The sequence below is a fragment of the Pinus tabuliformis genome, chromosome 5_2, assembly GCF_031772625.1.
Source record: "Pinus tabuliformis cultivar Carrire ecotype Pingquan chromosome 5_2, CPIR1, whole genome shotgun sequence".
Taxonomy (NCBI): domain Eukaryota; kingdom Viridiplantae; phylum Streptophyta; class Pinopsida; order Pinales; family Pinaceae; genus Pinus; species Pinus tabuliformis.
The window spans coordinates 652,829,329-652,850,917 of NC_142306.1; the positions used below are offsets into that span (position 1 = coordinate 652,829,329).

A 21,589-nucleotide genomic window follows, 5' to 3' on the forward strand; every position below is an offset into this window, starting at 1 on the left:
ACAAAGTGAGATGTCAAAGATTTTCATAGTTCAACATAGTTTAAGTAGGATTTATGGATTTAAACTGTGTAGTTAATAAACATATTAGAGACTACTTGGTAGTTGATATGCAACATGAGCTTCCAATGAGATTGTTTTATGTTAAACAACTCTATGTAATAGTTATCCTTTCCATAATACTATTTACTCATATGATTAGTGCACTCTATTAATGACATAACAACTTACCACTATAACTATTTCGTAAAAGGCTACTAAGAAACTTAAATATGGTACTATAATTCTAATATTTCAAATAAGCATTTCATATATACTAAAAAAGAAATACACATTTTATAATTCATACAACACATATTGTAATTATACCCAATCCCAATCAAAATCATGTTACCATAAAAATTTATAATTATATTTGTTTGACAAAAATCTACATATTAAAGTTTATTCCAAACATAAATATAGTTTATGCATAATTAATTATATTCAAATTATAATAATCAAAATATGTCATAATACTTAATATTCTTCATTATCATAAATATGAATAATATATTTAAAACATCACATATACATCTACTAACTTAAATCTCTACAGTAAAACAAGGTAGAAGAATGAAACATTACATATAATTATTCAAGCATAAATGTTCAACAACTCACAAATCATGAAGGATTTTGCATCACAAGAGAACTCTAATCATTCCAAAATCATGCTTTGATGTAGGCCTATATAGGCAACGCAAGTTATTATATCATTCACATTTCTTTATAGTTTTTTCACAACATTACAAGATGTAGCTTTAGTGTTTAATAGTAAGATTTTATTCGTCAAATTAAGAATATCAAAATTAACATAACATTTAAAATTGATATTTAAAATAGAACTAAATTAGATGATGTGAAAAGATAAAAATAACCTTGTCTCCTTAATGTGAAAAGATAAAATCCATCGAGACCTACAAATGCAATTCAGTTTTGACTTATTAATCAACAACCGATAATCAATAAACGTTGTTGGAAGATGAACAAATTGCGACACTATTCAATTCATAAATTTAAACCTTCAAAAATAATTAAAATATACATATTCAATTTCTAAATTATATAATTAAATTTAACCAAAAATAAACTTTCAAAAAAAAATTAAAAAAAAAAATCATTAAAGTATTCATAATACAACGCATATTATTATTATACCAAAACTTAATCAAAATCATGCTACCCTTTAAATCTATAATCAATTATTTATATGACAAAAAATTGCACATTACAATTTATTCCAAAATACATCTTATCTTTTTTTTTCTACATAAGACTATATCTATTATATTAACAGGGTAACAGTGAATTTACATCATGACCGAAGTCAAGCACTCTGCTCCTGTAGGAGGCAGATCTATCCAGAACAAACATATTTGAAAACTGTCTAATTTTGTGTCCCTCGCAGGGGAACGATCTCTGATACATAAGACATTTCAAAAACTCAAAAAAAACTAAGGGATACCAAAGATCCCAGAACCAAGTCGCCTTACAGCCGTGCCCAGTGGTGAGGGGCATTCTACCAAAAAAAGAAGCGTGGGTGGACTTGCTATTCATCAAGGGGCTCTTCTATGATTCGACACCAGCCCATATCAGGTAATTCCTCTGTCTGAGTCGCGTTCTGAGCCACGGGACCCGGATCAACCATCATCGCCTCCTGTGCTCTGCCCACTTGTTCATTTGTTTCCTGTTGAGGGGCATTTTCCGCAGCCAGCTGAAATGATGAAGAGGGATCCGGGATTGCCCTTGAATTCCCTGACTGTGTCCTTAAATCTTCTACTTGACTTTCTTCCTGAAAAACCACTGTAAAATAGGCAGTGATCCTGGGCTTGTTTAGAGCACTGTCAAAGGTAAAGATGGCGGAGCCAGAGGTAGGGATAGGTTCGGGCCGAGAGCTAGTGGCACGAGGTCTTCCTCTTCTGCTGCGTGATGAAAGCCTGCGCCTCCCTGACAAGTCGCTGGAAGACGATTCAGTTGGAGCCCTCCTCGGCTGCCCCCTGCGGCTGCCCATTCTTGGTCTCAGACGAGGCATCCTGCTGTTGACGATGGCCCAGGTCTGAGATTGCAGCTGCAGAGTAATAACCAATTGTTGGCAGCAGCTTTGCCTACTTGTTGAGCCTCCTTTGCCGAGCTTGGACCCTTCCTTCTGGTGTGCCGAATCCCTGCTCGTATGCGAAACCAAAGACCATACAAAGAGATCAGTTACCAAGATATGTGAATGAAAAGACCAGTTTGCAACACCTAAAAGATACCCGGGAAGGAGTAAAACCAGCTTCGCAGGGATGGCCAAGACCATCAACACCAGAACCCGTTTCCCCTCATGCTCCCTGGAATTCGTTGCGAGATCGAAGGTAAGCGGGAGGAGTGACAAAGCCAATGAAGTGTCCATCCCCCCAGGCCCTCCTTTGGCTTTAACATTCCTTGACATTTCTCGGGAGGCTCCTCCCATAACTGCTACATTGATGGCTCGTGCTCTCTGCTGCATGCTGGTGCATGCGAAGCTGATCTCCTTCACTGCAAACCTGGTGTTCCAGCTGAGCCGGTGGCCTTGCAAATCCGAATAACCTTTCAAACGATTGTGTCGTGCGCCAAGTTCCATAACCACTTCACGATCCTTGTACTGGTCGGGCAAGTGGCATCCTGCCTTGCCCAGCCCCTGTCCCGTCATCTTAAATCGCACCGCAGACACCCGCATCCAGGGTCCAAAATACATCTTATCATAAATATCGTTTATAGATAATTAATTATATTCAAATTATAATAATCAAAATATGTCATAATAATTAATATTCTTAGTTATTATAAATTTGAATAATATATTTAAAACATTACATATACATCTAATAACTCAAATCTCTATACTAAAACAAGGTAAAAGAATGAAACATTATATATAGTCATTCGAGCATAAATGTTCAACAACTCACAAATCACGAAGGATTTTGCATCATAAGAGAACTCTAATCATTTCAAATTCGTGCTTTGATGTAGGCTTATATAGGCACCCCATGTTATTATATCATTCACATTTCTTTGTAGATTTTTTACAACATTACGAGATGTAGTTTTAGTGTTTAATAATAAACTTTTATTCATCAAATTAAGAATATCAAAATTAGCATAACATTTAATAGTGATGTTTAAAGTGGAACTAAATTAGATGATGTGAAAAGATAAAAACAACGTCATCCCCTTAAGGTGAAAAATAAAATCCATCGAGCCCTGCAAATGCAATTCAGTTTCAACTCATTAGTCAACAATCGATAATGACAAACACTATTGGAGGATGAAAAAGTCGTGACACTATTCAATTCATAAATTTAAACCTTCGAAAATAATTAAAATATACATATTCTATTTCTAAATTATATTATTAAATTTAACAAAAAAAACCTTTCCAAATAAAATTAAAAAAAATAATTACGTCTAAATACAAAAAATATTCGGAAAAAAATATTCACTTTATATATTTTATTCTTATAAAAAAAGCGAAACTAAATAAGAACACAAAATAATATAAATAAAATTAAAAAAAATAAATATCAAATGTCTCATATATTCATTGCTAAAATTTACTAAACCGTACATTAGTTAAATTACAAACTGGTAAACTTAAACTCTATTTGGTGAATTTGTAAACTATAACGTTTGCAACTTACCCAAAACCTGAAGCATTCCTCTCTCCCTACATAAGTAAACATGGTACACAAATTAGACAGATCCCAACCACAACTTTCCTTGTCCAGTGGTGCTGCCCGATCAATTTCAGGACATGAAGCATAATCCCACTGATGTCGAATACTGTATCATGCTATTAACCCTTAATATCGTGGAAGAGTTTTGCATAAATGCAAAGTAGTCTTGCATGGACAAGGTGCTTAAGGGCAATCTCTGAAGATAACTTAAATACATTAGTTTAGAAAGTCTATAAAGAAATTGTTAAAACCGGGGCTGCAGAGAGGGAGATATTTGAAACTAGTGGGATATAAAAGTTTTGGTGATTGGAACAAGAAATTGAGTGAAAATGGAGACATTAGTGAAATTAAAAAGGGAGAAATAAGAGGATCTTCTAATGAAATTAATGCATGCTGTGGATGGTTGGAAACCTCAGGACTGGAATCCCTGTTGTTAATTTCTTGATTGAGTTTGAAACCACGAGGTGTATGGTTAGTACGAAATGACCCTATATTATGATCTTCAAATTGACTCGGTTGAGATGATGTTGTGACATCTGAGGCTTGGCGTATTATCATGGAGTCATGATTGATTGTGAGAATTTCACTTTTCGTGTTAGAAAAACGAGTATCAGACGAGGATGAGTTCCTGGTTAGTCATTGCACTAGACCCATGAAAGTTGGACTTGTTTGAATTTTGATGGCGATCAAAAGATGAGACTTGACCTCCTTTCTTCATGCCAGTGATACCTACAACTCTTTTCTCTTTGCACTCGTCCATGACTATCTGTTGCTGCTGGCATTCCATGTTGCACAATGTTGTGTCACCTCTGCCCATAAATAAGAAAATAAAGGAATCAACTCACAGTTCAGGCGGTTAGGAATCGTCTCACGATTTAGGCGGTTGACAGTTCAAGCAATTTTCAGTGGTGGGATCTAACAACCACAAATCCTTGAATCATCTAATAATCGATCAAATGGTGTAGAAGGGTACAAAGTGGCAGCCTAGGGGAGTTATTCCCAAAGGAACGAATTACGATGTAATTAATGAAGTTCAAACGTATTAATGAGATATTACAAAGGAAAAAGGTTAAAGGTGGAGAAATCAATAAGCCACCAAAAGAGCAAGTTAAAAAAATAAGATTAAGGAAGGAGGAAAGGAAGAGAGGAATGGGGGGAGGGGGCGAGGAGGTAAGATTGAGGGGAGAAATTTAAAAAAAAGAAGGGAGGGTGAAATTCAATTAATAGACAAGGAGAGACCCGAGGGTGGGAGGGGAAAATGACTTAGATGTTGGATAAGAGAGACCCAAGGGTGGGAGGGGAAATGGGAGAAAAGAGGGAAGGGAGGAAGAAACAAGAGGATAGGTTGATGACTTAGATGTTGGATAAGAGGTTTCCAAAAGTTGTTAAGCTTGCACCCATCTTGACTATTGAAGTTTTAGGCTTACTTTCGATCTTTGGGGCTTCCCAAATAAGGCATGTTGGTTAAAGAGGGGCAAGAGCCAATGTTTTTGTTTGGTCAAAGCTGATGAGGTGCTTGGTTTGGAAGGATTGTTAATCCACAACTTACCTTAGGACTCGATGATTGGTTGTATCGACGATGTACTCCTTTGATTAAACTTTAAAGGACCTAAGAGTTTGGCCAATATAAGACTTTTCGCATGAACAAGGAATTTGGTAGACTTTAAGGCTGAACATTGGATCTAGTTTATCTTTAGGAGATCTAAATAAATGTTTTAAGGTTTTGCCAGGTTTAAATAAGGTGTTAACATCCTTTTTTTGCTAAGAATTTTTAGATGATGTTGGTGGTACCTTTTATATAAGGAAGAGAAATGAGAGCTTTGGGAGAAGGCATATGATATTTGAGGTGGCAAGAAGAGGTAAATTTATAGGCTCTATTGATTGGGTTGTAGAGTAGCCATTCTTAATAAGGGCTTTGGTTAGATGAGCTCTTTCGTCAACTATAAATTGCGGATCCAAAATTCTAACAACTCTATTGAATAAGGTTTTTAGGATGGCAAACTTCTGAGTGGGGTGATGATGAGAGTTAGCATGGAGGTAACGATCAATGTGAATTTTCTTGTGATACACTTAGAAGGATAAGGAACCATTTGAAAGACCGAAGACAAGGACATCTAAAAAGGGAAGGGATGAGTGCTCTTTTAATTCCATAATGCATTGGATACGTGAGGAAAGGCATATTTCCATGTATTTTAGCACAATATTTATGTACATTTAGTTCTTGTAATTCCATAATGAAGTTAATTTTCTTTTAGCACAATATTTTCGTGCATTTTGTTGTGAATATTATGCCTCCATGAACAAGGAGCACCACACAACATAAATGACATAAGGAGCTACGCCACAAAATTGTTTCTTCAAACGAAGAGTACAAAATAGAATAATGTGCACCATAATGCTTGGAGATAGATTTAATTGAGTAAGTGCCTCATTTCTTACTTGTTAAATATGATGAACCATTTGTGGATTCCAGGAGAGCCATCTCAACCAATATTTCAATCCTTTTGCAAAGGACTATTGTATATAAATGACATATTCATCCAACAACCTTTTCACAGAGATGCTAATGTAAACTTTCGTAGAAGGCACGTCGTTGTCACTATCACAAAACTTTTCACAACATTCATTGATACAACAATTCTATCAGTAATCTGATTTTTCCTCATCTTCACAACAACTCACTGATAAAAGTCGTTTCCCCCAAGTGTCAGCGACATCATTAGCTGATAGATACCTCATACTTTTCATGTTCAAAATTTATTTCATGCCATTTTAAAAAACCCCAAAGAAATTGATCTCCTTTGCTATCTACCTTGTGCCTGCAAGGATTCCCGTTGTTTTGAGACATTTATGTTAGTTTAACTTTCTTCTTAAATTAAACCTCTTGCTATATTCTTGAGAAAATATATAGAGATTCAAATTTCGATTGTATATCATTGCCCATATATTTCGCTTGATTATTGCCTTCCACATTCTCCCCACTTCTCATATCAACGTTCTTTTGCACCTCTCAATGCAATTGATAGTATATTCATTATAAACTCAACATGTCACTTATGGAAAATAAATATGAATAGATAACATAATAATCATTCCTCCCATACTATTTAAAGTAAACCCATTAACAATAGAAGTTTTTTTTTTTTTTTATACATAGTTTACAAAAATTGAAAACTCCTCCTGTAAATTAAATGATTAAACAATATTATAAACATAAATCTATAATAAATAACGTAAATTAAAATGAAATAATTTAACAATACCGTGAATATCAATCCATAATAAAATAAATATCTTACCTCATGATAAATGTTGCCCAATTAAAACATCCATCCCTTATACCGTGATATCCAAATTGTAACCCTTATACCCCAAGTAAATTGTAAGTAACGTCGCAATACGTCGACTTAGTTGCTTTGCCATCCTTCTCGTGTTGACATCAGTCTCCATGGACTCCCGACGAATCGCTCCTCCTTCGGATAAGTAAGCTGGCAATCAGCCGAATCGATTGCTTTTGTCATCCTACTCCCAGTTGACTTCAATTTCGCGGATTGCCAGCGTATCTTTGTTCCTCAGATATTTTCCGTTCGTTTATCTACCATTCCTGAAATTGAAGAGGCCCAAACAACTGGAGGCAATGGAAATGGCTATGCTAGCAACTGCAAAGCCCTTTCAGAATCTTCATAAGACCAATCATCCTTCTCTCCTATCTCCCCAGCCAAAACCCACTCTCATATCTCCTCATCCCTTCTCATTTCAACGTCATGCAAGTTCTACTACTTCCCCTACTGTCTCAGCCACCACCAATTTACCCAAATCCCTAATTTTCAGTTTCAACAGAGTCCAGTCATCTTCCCTAGCGCCCTTTTCCTACAACAGAGGTCAGAGGTTCCAATGCCCAAAAGCACAAATAGAGGATGACATCCCTCCCACCCTCAATGATGATGAATGGCGAAATGCCCTCAAGCGACCATCCAATGTCGGCAGTGATGAAAGGGGAAATGATCCCAACTCAGAGGCGGAAAATCCACAAAATGGAGAATCCAATAGCTCATCGGGCAATGTGGGTGGTGCTGACTCAGCCGGAAATGGCGTTGCTTCTGGCACATATGTTGATGAATGGGGGGAGAAGACTGACCCAAATGACTTGTCAACACAGACAAGGCTGCCTGATGCCGACCCACCTTCATTGGAAGACGATGAATGGGGTGCAGAAAGTGAGCTGTCACCTAAGGAACGTGATGGTAGTGCCGAGGAAAGTGTTGTTTCTGCCACATATGTTGATGAACGGGGAGAGAAGACTGATTCAGATGACTTGTCAGCACAGACAAGGCTGCCTGATGCAGACCCACCTTCATTGGAAGACGATGATTGGGGTACAGAGAGTAAGCTGTCACCTAAGGAACGTGATGGCAGTGCTGAGGAAAGTGGGCTTGCAGAGCTTAAGCGATGTTTGATGGGTTGTTTCTATGGGACTGAGTATGGGCTGAGAGCTAGCAGTCAGGCCAGGGCTGAAATTGGGGAGTTGATTTCTCAGCTCGAAGCTCAGAATCCCACCCCTGTTCCAACTGAAGCGCTCTCTCTTTTGCCGGGCAAGTGGGTTTTAGTGTAAGTTCAGTTTTCCCTATTTGATTGTGATGGTTCAAAACTTCTTTGAGACAATAACTACAATTTTTTGTGTATTTATTCTTTTGGATTTTGGGCGGTATAGAAGGAAGCATTTCTGATCTTTTATATCTGATGTATATTTACATACACGTACGATCATAATCATTCACACACTAAACCACAATGCCTGTAGGCATGCTCCACCCCCACCAAACCACAATGTCTGTAGGCATGCTTCAAACCCCCCAAAACAAAAAAATTATGTATCTTAAAAATAAAACTACAGTTTCCCCCATTTATACGTGAATTTGCTTTCAAGGGTGAGCTAACAAAGAACATCATATATGCACATGTAATGAGCATTTTTTTCTGGAGACACCCGTGTATTAAGTGTTCCAAGTGAGGACACTGGTACCTTCCCAGTTCCCTGCAGATTTCCCCCTTCTTCTCTGTTTTTTTAATGAAGAAGGGTTGTAATTGCCAACTGAAATATTGGCTGGTAACTTGAGGGACTCGATAGGATTTGATCTTGAAACTTTCACACAAAAACATCTATCAATCGAGCTAATCCTTGGGACTTCTAATTAACATTTTATATTTACTTATAAACTTTACTATTATTTTTATTCTTTTCCTTAAGTATCAATTTATAAATAGACATGAATTTGCTTTCAAGGGTGAGCTAACAAAAAACACCATATATGCACTTGTAATTAGTATCTTTTGTTTACCTATAGAAATTTATGACTGTTTTAAATTTCAAGTATATTTTTATAAACAGATTATCTCTGTTAGAGTGTAAGCACACACGTGTGTACAGACAAGAGCACGTAGACACACACATACATATACTATCATTTTATGAATCATAGCAATGGGAATTTTCAATTATATTGACCATAAAAATAGGCAGCAATGGAACACAACCCCCAACAAGCTAGCCTTAGATGCCTAATATGATAGAGCAAATTTCGTCATTATGACAAAACTGCGATAGATTTGTGCCTTACAAGGTATTGCTACTATCTTGGGTACAAAATTCCAAGTTATCAAATTAAAGGTTACAAAAATAATGGCATCCATAAATGCCAACCAGAGTAGACTGATTTTAATGTTATAACAAGAAGAGAATACTAGCAATAAAGGCATGCATATAGCATTGACAAGCCACTCATTGCTAGGTCCTGATCATTCTTATCCTCAAAGCACCATCCTTTCTTCTTTCAAGGTTCAACAATTGACTGATCTTGTCAATACTTATATTCTTTTTAGAATGTCAGGTCTCTGAGATAACTAAATTTGGTGTGTCTATTTATTATTTGAGGTGGCAGTAGGTACCATTGTATTTACTATTATTGACTAGGGATAACCTCTAACCAAGGTTGATTGAGCAGATTGCGAGCTTCCTTTACCTTTGCCATTATGTCTTGGGTGGGACTAAAATTGGCAATGAGACATTCTTTCAAAGGTTCGTTGCTCTAGCATGACCCACTTTGACATATACAATGCATTTTAACCTGCAATCAAATTGTATAGATGGATAAACTCCATCATTATCTTCTTTACCCGGTTTTAGACCCAGAAGGTATAATTGGAAACAAAGAAAAACAAGCAATAAAGCAAAGTTTGTCTTGCATAAGATGATTGCCAAGAACTTCACAATTCAACATCTTGGCACATTTGGGGGACCCAAATATTTCAATTCTTGAACTCTGCAGACATTTTTTCCAAGCAAAACCTTGTGAGGAAACCTAAAAGATGGTTTACCACATTTTTGGATGGCATCCCTAGTAAACCTATCAATGTAGGTTAGTGTGCCCCACTGAAGGATAATCGAATCAGGCACCTGCTGGCAGGGAACTGTGAACTGTGCAGACTTATGCATAATGGTCTGAAACAATACAAATTGAAACAGAAATCACAGAACAAATCACAGAACCGGGTTCATAGGTACAAGGGGAATTTTCAACTCACTTTCATTAATATGAATGTGAGTATGTTTATAATTTTATAGTCACAGCCTTCGTAGCTGTGTTCAAGGTCATTGGCTAACTCTCTACAACTCTACGCCAACACTGGCTAACTATCTTAATCTTCTTGGTATTACTTTATAGTCACACTCTTCATAGCTCTATTCAAGGTCAATGGCTAACTCTCTACAATTCTATGCCAAGACTGGCTAACTATCTTTATCCTCTTGGTTGCCATCCTATTTATTATTATGCTAACCTAATCTTTCATCTACCTTGCATGACTCTCCACCGTTGTAACCATCATGACTCATAACCTCTTTGCATTCTCATGTCGCTTTGTCTTCCTTGACCATTTCAACTCTTGTAACTACCATGTGCATGTTGCCGCACCTTCTTTGCATAACCCTTCAGGATTAAACCTCCCCTGGTGCATTTGTTGCTGTGTGCTCTCACCGTGCTTTGTCATCTCTCGCTTATCTCTTTGGTGTGCATTTTTCTTCTATGCACTTGAAATCTTCATGCACATGAATTTGACTTCTATTGTGCTTTCATCTGGTGCGCCTAACTTCATTTGTGCACTCTCCATTCTTGTGATTTCATCCATGCTCAACTTTTTCATTGATGCTCTTGCATCACAATTCCATTGCTTCAATAGGAAGCAGACCATTTTGATCCTTACAATCTGCCATGCAGATTGGGTGTTTGGATCACAATAATAAATGTCTCCTAGCAGTGCATCCACCCAATTGAGGGGAACTTTGCAATGCCTTCACAAAGTTCCCTTATTTAGGCAACAATGGAGTAAGTGCATAATGTTTCTTTCTCTAGGAAAAGCTCTGGCAAAGAGTAGTGTTGATTCTGATATTCTCCTGCCAAGCTTTGAAGATGGAAGAAGAAAGATGTCCTCTTGTAAAAACATACAGCATCACAATATGCTGTTTACTGGATGCTCTTAACAAAGGAATAACTTGATTTGCCTATAATTTTTCATTTTATGCCTTTGATATAATTTCAGAGTGTCAAATGTGGGTCAAGATAGATCAACTTTGAAGTTACGAAGAAGATGCTTTAATAGAGTGATTTGGTCACCATTCAATAGTGAAGAGTGAATGAAATTTGTGTAAAAACATGCCCTAGATATATAATAATTATATTATTGAAACTTTGTCAAAATTCTACAGTATCAAGATGACCCAGTCATCCTAGATTGTTGCGGATGGTACTACCAATTTTATGTTGTGGCTTGTCATCCTAAATTGAACTTTACCATTTTCCAGTGTTAATTTTAGTCACTTCTACTTGAATCGATTTATTCTTTCGTGAAGAATATATCTTTTTTTATGTGAACATTTCTTCACGTCAAATATACAAGAGGTTTGTTCTTTGTTTATTGATGGTTGCTTGACTACTACCAAAATATCTCTCTCTGCTTTGGGAAACTCATTGTTCTCAATGAGATCAAGTTCTCTTGCAAAGATTGCTAATTCCTATGGGGGTTCTTCAGCAAATCTATTTGACATTTTATCATTTATTTCTCTTATTTCTCAATATTGAAGTTTAATTGTGCTTTCCTCAAGATTCCTTTGGGATCATGTACTTTTTGTTCTATCCCTTGTGTTGGAGAATGTAACTAGTTTCAGTCTTCATAATTTGTACCATTATGTATTTTATGTGAAAAGCAAAAGAAAAGAAAAAAAAGAAAAAATATTATTATTTTTCTAGACAAGCATGTTCTTCATGCTTTTAGGTTTTTGAGTCAAAGTCCTATTTGGACCTATTGTAAAAGAAAAGGAAAAAGAAAATTTTTAAATATGTAATTTTGGGTCAGAAACCCCTCTAGGTGCCAAGATGGCCTACATGTCAAGTCGACCCTGCCCCAGTGGACGTGTCTATTTGCACCCCCTCTAAACTATATAAATAGAGGGAAGATGAAGCTCATTTGGACACACACACTTTATGAATTTGTGATTTGAAATATCACACAGAGGGCAGAGGAGAAGTGGAGGATGAAGTTTGAAAGAAAGGATGTATTCATGAGGTTTGACTTGGCATATAAAGGTGGAAGTTTCTGTGGTTATGGGTCTTGGATATTTCATTTGATCTAATTTTATAAAGAAGAGATTTTTTGTGGGTTTTCTCCTTGGAGGGGTTTTGTCCTGGCTTGGAGCCTATATCTTTTGTTCTTTTGTTTCTGTGATCTTCATGTTCATGTTATGGTAATTGTTTGATGAAAAAATTAGAATAAAAGTTTAATAAGAAATAATAAAAAATCACAAGCAATTACTATGGATAAGGAAATCTGAATTAAACAACAAAGTCCCCTGATTTCCAACTTGGAATCAAAGCTAAGGTCTGGAATAGGAGGTTGAAGATCGCACTTTTCTAGCTTTTGGTTCGAGGTCTATCGTATCTTTGAAGAATCTCGATGATAATGACTTCGATGGAACTATGGCTTATATCTCTTACAATATGGCTTGTATTCACACTATGGTGATATCGTTATAATCAACAGTTCGCACTTCGACTCGTTTTTTCTGTAACTCACTTATGGCATATGGACCGACCACCCCTGATTGATCATAGTATATTTATGACTCACGATATCTCTGAGATTTGTGGATCCCATAAATCAAACATGGCATTATGATTCTGTCCATAATCCTTGATGGATCACATGTAAATCCCAGATTCATGTGAATCACAATTCTGGATGTTGACTCTTTGTGGGAACCCTAGCTTGACTGTGAGGAAGTGCGAGTTCAGTGATCTTGGATCCATGGTTCAATGGCTCGTTATAAGGATTCACACCAATCACGGTGGTCATTATCTTTTGTAAACAATTGTTTAATATGTGCTCGCATAACTTTGGCTCACTGGCTTGCACTGAGATCACGTGGTTCGCATTTGATGTGCAATATTCCCATGATAACATGCATCCATCTTAGAAGTATTTGATATATATTTATTGCAATTTATGTCCAACAATTGGCATAATAGTTTCGCGTGGTTTGTCTCTGCGTCATTTCTCGTTAAATTGTGCAGTCGTTCAAACTTCACAGTGACTCTTATTTTCTTGAGATTCACATTCTTATTAGAGTGGTTCAAGATCAACAACTCATGGCTCTCCCTGTATTGACGTGATGACATTCTAGCTTGCTATGCAATAACTACAAAGTCGAAACTGGTATTTTTGTGGCATTGCAGATTATAATAGTTGTGGTGTCGACATGTGGCATCGATCGATGTAATCACTGTGACATGGATTCGATATGGTATTACTAAGGATCAATGTAGTTTGCTATGGCTTATTATTACTTATGGCTCGATATCATATCTCACATTTCGAGGAAGTAATGTCATGGATTTCATGCGCTCGATTCTAAGGAAGGACTCAGAACTGATTTGATCTCGGAAGTAATATCATAGATTTAATTCATACGCTTGACTGTGAGGAAGGACTCAGAACTCAGAATCTTCAACATTACAAAAGTTTGGGATCACATGACACGGTGATTCGACTCCTCTCAGTGGTTCGCAAAGTGACATCGCTCTTAAATTATGGCTTAGTAATTTGATATAATGGCATCACCAACATTGTATGGTTGTGACTGTTGAAGTAACACTTTACAGTTACATATATATACCAATATGTGTAAACAAAGTCAACGAGATGATCTTAGATTTCAAAGGTTCGTAACTACAGTGGCATCGAAGCATCAATTCATTCGCAGTTCTAAGACTCGAATAGTGATAATGTTCAGTATGATGACATTACTATATGGAGCATCGTTTTATGGCTTTAAATTATTTGGCCACGGATGGACAAAATACTAAAGCCTTTGGAGAAATCTTGTATTAATACATGAGGCTGGCAGTTCATCAAAAGGATTTTGTAATTGGAGAAGAAAAAGGTACATTTATTGGAGGGTGATCAGTCTTGACACTTGAAGAAAGTCCACATCGCTGCAAGGAAGGAGTTTGAGTCACCTTGTTGTGACAAAAGGGACCCAATCTATGAACTTAGGAACCCCTGAATAAACAAGGACTTTGTAGAACATCTCCATGGTTTGTACCCTAGTATGAAGAGCAAAAGAAAAATCTGAAACACCTCTATTGGAGAATAACCGACACTTGAAGAATCAAATCCTTGTGAAGAAGGAATGAGGTATGTATAATTGTTATATGCAGCATATTAGAAATAAAATACATTAGGGTTTTGCAACATACTTTGTATGGAAAGAATCTAGGGTTTATAACATTTACATTTTTAAGGTTTTGGTATCTAGGGTTCATAAACCCTAGATGGGACTTGGATTGGAAAAACCCTAGAAAAGTGAAAACCCTAATTCTATCTGTTTGTTCCCTCTTATGAAGCCCTAGCTCATGATTTCTAGGGTTTGCAGAAAAAATCTAGGATATGTGGTAAAACCCTAGCAAGGGTTGAAGTAAAAATGAAACATAGGGCTTGAAAGTCAAAACCCTAGGGCTATACGTTTCTGCTAGAATTAAAGATCCTAATAAGTGTTAGGCCATGGGATATCTTAAGTTAGTAACCAAAACCATAGAAGTAGACTTTTGAGGAATCATGAAAACCCTAGATTGACATAATTGACATAATGTTTTTGTCTTTGTATGTTTTGCTTGGTTGTACTCGTTGTTGAGAATTGCAGGGACATAATGAAGGCTGTCAAAATTATGAAATCAAGATGAGAAGGATGGAAGAATAAGCGAAACAACACTCGTGCTTGATGACGTTTCCCTGAAAATGATGAGCATGATGGAAAGAGGGAACTGTAAGGACCCTATTGGAGAACACATCGATGATTCAAAGATGAAGCAAAACCTTGTTGCAATATGAAGATAAAATATGAAAAGGAATGTTGACTTCAGAGGGAGCAAGTAGTAGTTTTTAACATGACACTCTGACTAGAGGATGTTATAATTTGGAAAATCAGATATTGATGATCTGCATGGGATATGATTTGGCTCCCTAACAAGGCATATTGCAAAAGCATGTGAAGAGACTGGAAGGAGAGTTTGTTTGATGATATTTGATCAACATCAGATATGGTTTTTCAAGAAAGAGAAAGAGTTGATAGTGACAACTCCAAGAAAGAAGATATTGTAGCTTGCTGATTAGTTCGTTCCATGGGCACTTTGATTAAAAGTGAAAGCATGGAGAAGGATTCCTATACAATATGGACCATACGAAAGAATTTTGATCTCAAGGAAAGCCCGTAAGTAGAATCTGATATTTTGACAAGAGGTCATCATGTTGAGGTAATTATGTTATTGATGTTTGGTATTGGTTATCTGGTTGGCATATGGTTTTGCCACTTGGAAGAATGTTGCAAAAATACAAAAGTAGTTGAGGCAAGTGTATCTGCAATTGTTTGTTTTGAACTCAATTCAATGAATACATGGATTTAGTGGATGGCTTTGGTAATCCTTAGAAGATTACATGTTCAAGATATCTACATCATCTTGGGATTGAAAGGTAGCGGTACAAAAGGATAACCCGATTTTTTTATGACATTAAAGATCACTTTCATGATTAGAGGGAGCTATGATTAGCTCTACCTTGATTGGCTCAATATAATGCCTTTGTTGATGATGACCAGAGGAAAGTGATATGAAAGGTTGATAGCCCGAATCCTGTCACATTTTGGTTCTAGGAAGATGAAAGCTCAATTTGATGAGATGCGAAGAAAAGGAGGAACCATGCAGCTACTTGAAGATCTTCATGAAGTACTAGCAACTTATTTATTGATGAAGACATGCTAAAAGAACTTGTGGTTATGACTTCCCAATTAAAAGGAAGTAAGGAATCTCCTCTATGCTTAAGAGGGAGTAAGAAGTCTCCTTAAATGTTTAAAAAGGAGCAAGGATCTATTCCCTGATCAAGAGGGAATGAGGATCTCCTCTCTGGTTGAGAGTGAGATGGACATTATATTCTCTTCTTCATGTGTCATGCACTAGGCTAGGACTAACAACTGTACATCTAGTGAAGGCCATGGAGGGAGAATGGGGTCTGGAGGATTTGATAAGCATTTGAGATTGATACTCCTTGAGGATAAAGAATCCAAGATAGGAAGTGGATTGACACTCTTTGAGGATTGGACAGGTATCCAAGATAAGAGTGGTCGAAGAGGACTGAAATTCTTTGAGGATGGGTAATCCAAGATAAGAATAGTCCTAAAAGGACATATCTAGTAAACATCTGAATGGGGTATGTGCCTTAAGAGGTAGTGTGGTGTCTCACGTAAAGCCTCCTAGCATTATCTGATGTAAATAGAGCTTGTCAGTTAAAGGCCTTACTATGTTAACAATGTTGGTTATGATGTTGATGCTTAAAGATGGCTTATCAATCCGACTCTTCTTATGAGAATATTTCAGTTTGAGAGTATTCATGTGCCAGGTTTACAATTATGATTACCTCCCTAGTTAAGGAGTGTTGGAGAATGTAGCTAGTTTCGATCTTCATAATTTGTACCATTATGTATTTTATGTAAAAAGCAAAAGAAAAGAAGAATAAGAAAAATTATTATTATTTTTCTAGACAAGCATGTTCTTCATGCTTTTAGGTTTTTGAGTCAAAGTCCTATTTACACCTATTGTAAAAGAAAAAGAATTTTTAAATATGTAATTTTGGGTTAGAAACCCCTCGAGGTGCCAAGCTGGCCTTCATGCCAAGTCAACCCTGCCCCAATGGACGTTTCTATTCGCACCCCCTCTAAACTATATAAATAGAGGGAAGATGGAGCTCATTTGGACATACACACTTGATGGATTTGTGATCTGAAATACTGCAGAGAGGGCAGAGGAGAAGTGGAGGATGAAGTCTGAAAAAAGGGATGTCTTCTTGAGGTTTGACTTGGCATCTAGAGGTGGAAGTTTCTGTGGCTATGGGTCTTGGATATGTCATTTGACCTGATTCTATAAAGAAGAAAATTTTTCTGGGTTTTCCCCTTGGAGGGTTTTTGCCCTGGCTCGGAGCCTATAACTTGTGCTCTTTTGTTTATGTGATCTTCATGTTCATGTTATGGTAATTGTTTGATGAAATGAATAAAAATAAAAGTTTAAATCAAATAAATTCACAAGCAATTACTATGGATAAGGAAATCTGAATTAAATGACAAAGCCTCTCGATTTCCAACACCTTGTACATCAATAAAACTTGCTCACACATTGTTGAATTTGGATAATTATTTCTTTGAGAAGTTCACAGAAAATATTGGTTTTGTTTAGATGTGGGCTGGTTTTCTTTTCTAGGAGAGTTAAGTGCTTTGTAATATTTATGGGAGAACTTTATGCATTTTCCTATTTATAGTGATTTATTTTGTTTGATTCTTAGATATACCTTGTAATCAACATCATATGATCTTAGAATTTAGTGTTGATTTGGGTATAACTTAGATCTTCATTGTGTTCTATCCATGTTTGTTTTCCAATTTTTTAATTTTTACCACTTCCTCTCAAGTATTTGGAATAACAATTTTTTTTTTAGTTTGAAATTTGCAAGATCAAGGTTGATTCAAATAAGAAGGTCGTATCCATATATAGCTTTGAATATGTCATTTTAGTTGTCCTGATAAGTTCATTCTCGAATACTTGTCTTTCTTCGCACAAAGATTGTTTTTGGTTGATAAACCTTAACATGTATTTTATAATCAACATTTGTACAATCAATATAGATTCCTAATTCTGAAAGAGCCTTATTACAAATCAATCACATAAATGGTGCTAATATTTACATTGTCCTATTTATGTCCAATTGCATATACTCGTAAGTCAACTGAAGTGAATTATGAGCTTCTTACATTTGCCTTGCACTAAAGATCAATGAAAAATTTCTTGGTCTTCAAATTTGTAAAATGCAAAGTGCAATTGCAAATTCTCTTCCAGGAAACACCCCAATTCATATGATTTGTGTGATATCTTGCTCTTCTATATGCCCATGGTTTGAAAACAATAATTAAATGCACAAAGAAGAGCTATTTGTAGAAAAGAAAAGAAGAGAAGGTTTGCAAAAGAAGATATCTGTCTTTTTGTTGTTAAGTTAGACTTCGATAGAAAATACTAAACAATCAAGGTTGACCATGTTAATAGGTCCTGTTACCTCCTAGGTTCTCACAAGGTGCAAAAATCCTAATTAAGGGATGAGACCCTAAGGGCAACTATAGGTAGGCTATCACTATCATCTTAGTGGCTTTACCTTTTTCACTTTTGACTTTGCCTTTTTGAGTTAAGGGGGCCTTCCATAGGTTAACTAAGCTCAAAGTGAAGTAGTGTGTAGTGGGAGCAAGTAAGAGCTCAGTGATGTTGTTATTGTTACCCACCAAAATGGGTAACCCTCTAGGAAAAAACTTTTCTCCTATCTTGGACAACTAGCCAACCAACAATCGTACATTTTGCTTAGTGATCATGATATGCCACATTCCTCTGCCATTTGCACAGGTCATTCACCTTTCACCATCTGTGATAAACACACATGGGCAACAAAGGAATAAGAAAGATAAAACATGAGAGTACAATTTTTATTAACAAGTGATATGCATTTATAGTACATATTGTGACCGTTGGGTTCCACATCCCAAGGTCCCTTGGACTCCTTTTGTCTATTTGGCTTCCACACTAACCCATTGAGGATTAGGTGTCCAACATTCCCCCCCTTAATCCGAAGGGTTATGTATGAGTCCAAGAAGAGAGCTGTAATACAAAATGTGCAAAAATGCATGGCAGCACTAGGCTGAATGTGCTCTCTGAAATGTTGGTATAAAGGGCAGTGGTTTAAGGGTGACCACCAACACTGGAACGCTTAGTGCAGTTCCCAGAACTCTTCCAAAATTGGCAAGAAGCTGAAGTCTTCTGCTAGAGGAAGTGCTCCTATTGTTTTGAAGAGGGAAACCTTCACCCATGAAAGGGAGGTCTCACCCCGCATAAAAGGAAGAACTTCAACCTGAAAAGGGAAGTCTCAACCTGTGATGGTTTAAGGATGACCAACAACTCTGGAATGCTTAATGAAATTCCTGGAACTCTTCCAAAACTGGCGGAAAGCTGGAGTCTTCTGCTAGAGGAAGTGTTCTCAATTTTGTTCCTGGAAATCTTCCGAAACTGGCAAGAAGTTGAAGTCTTCTGCTAGAGGAAGTGTCCCAGATTACCAACTGAAGGCATGCTCAGGGGCATCTTTGTTTCTGGCTACAACTCTGAATCTGGTATGGCAGGTTGTGGCTCAGGCTCGCTTGATGTGACTTTGAAGCTCGGAGATGAGATGATGGAGAAAACTCAATTGCAAGATTGTTCAATACTCTGGAACAAGTTCTGACATGTGATTGGAATATCTTCTTGGCTGTTGATGCCCATTGCCAAGAAGCGATCCATCCAAGATGAATCTTTGTTCTTGTAGGATGTTTATTTCTGAAGCATCTGTGTGAAGAATGGGTGGTTTTATGACAGTGTTTACATGGATGAAGATCAAAATAGTGATCTTTCAAATGGCCAACTCCGTCATAGTGTTGGCATTTCACAATCTGTTGTTGTTGCTGTTGCTGTGGAAGAGGGGCAGAGTCTGGAACAACTGGCGATGAACTGTGATGAGTGAATCCAACACTCTGAAACTGAATGGGCTTTGAGTAGTCTGGAATATGAAAGGACAAGTCGTTGTCATATCCAAGACCAGTTCTGTGCTTGTTGTGGACAAGCTATTCCCAAGGTCTGATGATGGGCTTGGGAAGTGCAGACTGAGTTTTTGCATCTGCATGTACAACTGCTGCTTTATGGGAGTCTGTTTCAATCTTCTGAACAGAAACAGGTTCAGAATGATGACTCCTCTGTTTTAATTCTTCTTGTTGTAGCTGAGTTTCGAGCTGCAAAAATTCTATCTTCTCTTGTGCATTTTGCAGACAAATTCTAATGTCAGCCAGAGAGGATTTGTTGATTTTTATTGTGTCATTAGTAGTAGACTGTATCAGAATTTTCAAAAACTCTAATACTTCATAAGCTTTTCCCATTTTCTCCAGCTCAAGAGTGCCAAGAAAAATGCAGAATAATGACAACAATTTTAAGCACTTGAATTCTCTAGAAAGAAATATGTAGACACTTGCAGCAGGGTTGATATAAAACAATCTTGTCCCCTTTGAAATAATTCCCTTCCTCCTTAATTTAATGGCTTCATATTTAGAGTATTTGAAGGAAATTGAAAGCACTTCAAGTTAGCAAACGTTGGAATTTATACATGTGTTTTTCCTTTACTGTATTGCGATGCTGTTGAGAAAAACAAATTTGTTTGTTGCACATAAATTTATGCCCAAATTGCACAACAGGAACAAGTAAATTGAACAAGCAGCAACTTTAAATTGAATTGGATCTTTCAAATACTCCTTCACTTTCTCGGCCAGTGGAAAAGAGTAGTCAAGTTCAATAGCGACTGCTAATACATTCTTGTAACCATTGATGATAGCATGTGGAACAACTGCAATTGTGGGATTACAGATCGCCAAAGAAAGAGTTGTACATAATCTCATAAACTACAAATTGCTTGCTGTGGTGTGAAATGATGGTCTTCCAGAACTATTCAGACACACGCATATGCCTAGTAGTTAATTCATGCATCATATGATACTCTGTCTTCAAAATACAAATACCAAATATAGCCCAAAACAACCAACGCACAGTATATGGAGCCACACTAAAATGACCAATGCACATATATAAACCAACTCAATATTGCAATTTACAAGGGTTTCACAGTATAAATTCACCAACCGCTGATATGACTACCAATTAATCACCAATCGCTGATATGACACATGACTCACTACTCAACGCACATACCAGAAAACAAACTCGTCTTGTGGCAATGATATTAAAAGCTCTCGGTCGCTTTGCCTTCAGTATAAGATGAGAAATGCCACTAAAAGTTTTTTTTTTTAGCCATAAGCACTTTCATATCATTAAAAAGACTTTGATATCCAATGCACCACATAAAAATTCAATGCGCCATGGCAGATTCAAACTTCATTGTTAATATAGGTGGACTCTGCAAATTGTTACTTCTCTCCCCTTACAAATAACAAATATTTTCAGCGGGCAACGATGGGTCCAAAGAACAGTACAAAGGCTTACGAGGAGGTTTTCATGCAACGCCTAGAAGAGAACAAGTTTGAAATGCCCAAATATTTTTGACTCTACTATTTGTGCTGCATACATGATAGCACTGGCTCTCGCAGGTCGTGGCATCACCATACACACCCCGTAGCATCACCGAAAAATGCA

General features: G+C 36.8%; 1 protein-coding gene across 1 annotated transcript in view; it reads left to right on the top strand.

The window, feature by feature from the left end:
• Nucleotides 1-7,165: 7,165 nt before the first annotated feature.
• The window catches only part of LOC149160742 (plastid-lipid-associated protein, chloroplastic-like), a 135,127-nt gene continuing 120,703 nt past the window's right edge, over nt 7,166-21,589 (top strand). The window contains exon 1 of the mRNA XM_089436795.1: nt 7,166-8,342. Within this exon, the coding sequence (XP_089292921.1) occupies nt 7,372-8,342 (971 nt within the window). The 5' untranslated portion in view covers nt 7,166-7,371. The remainder of the gene's footprint in view (nt 8,343-21,589) is intronic.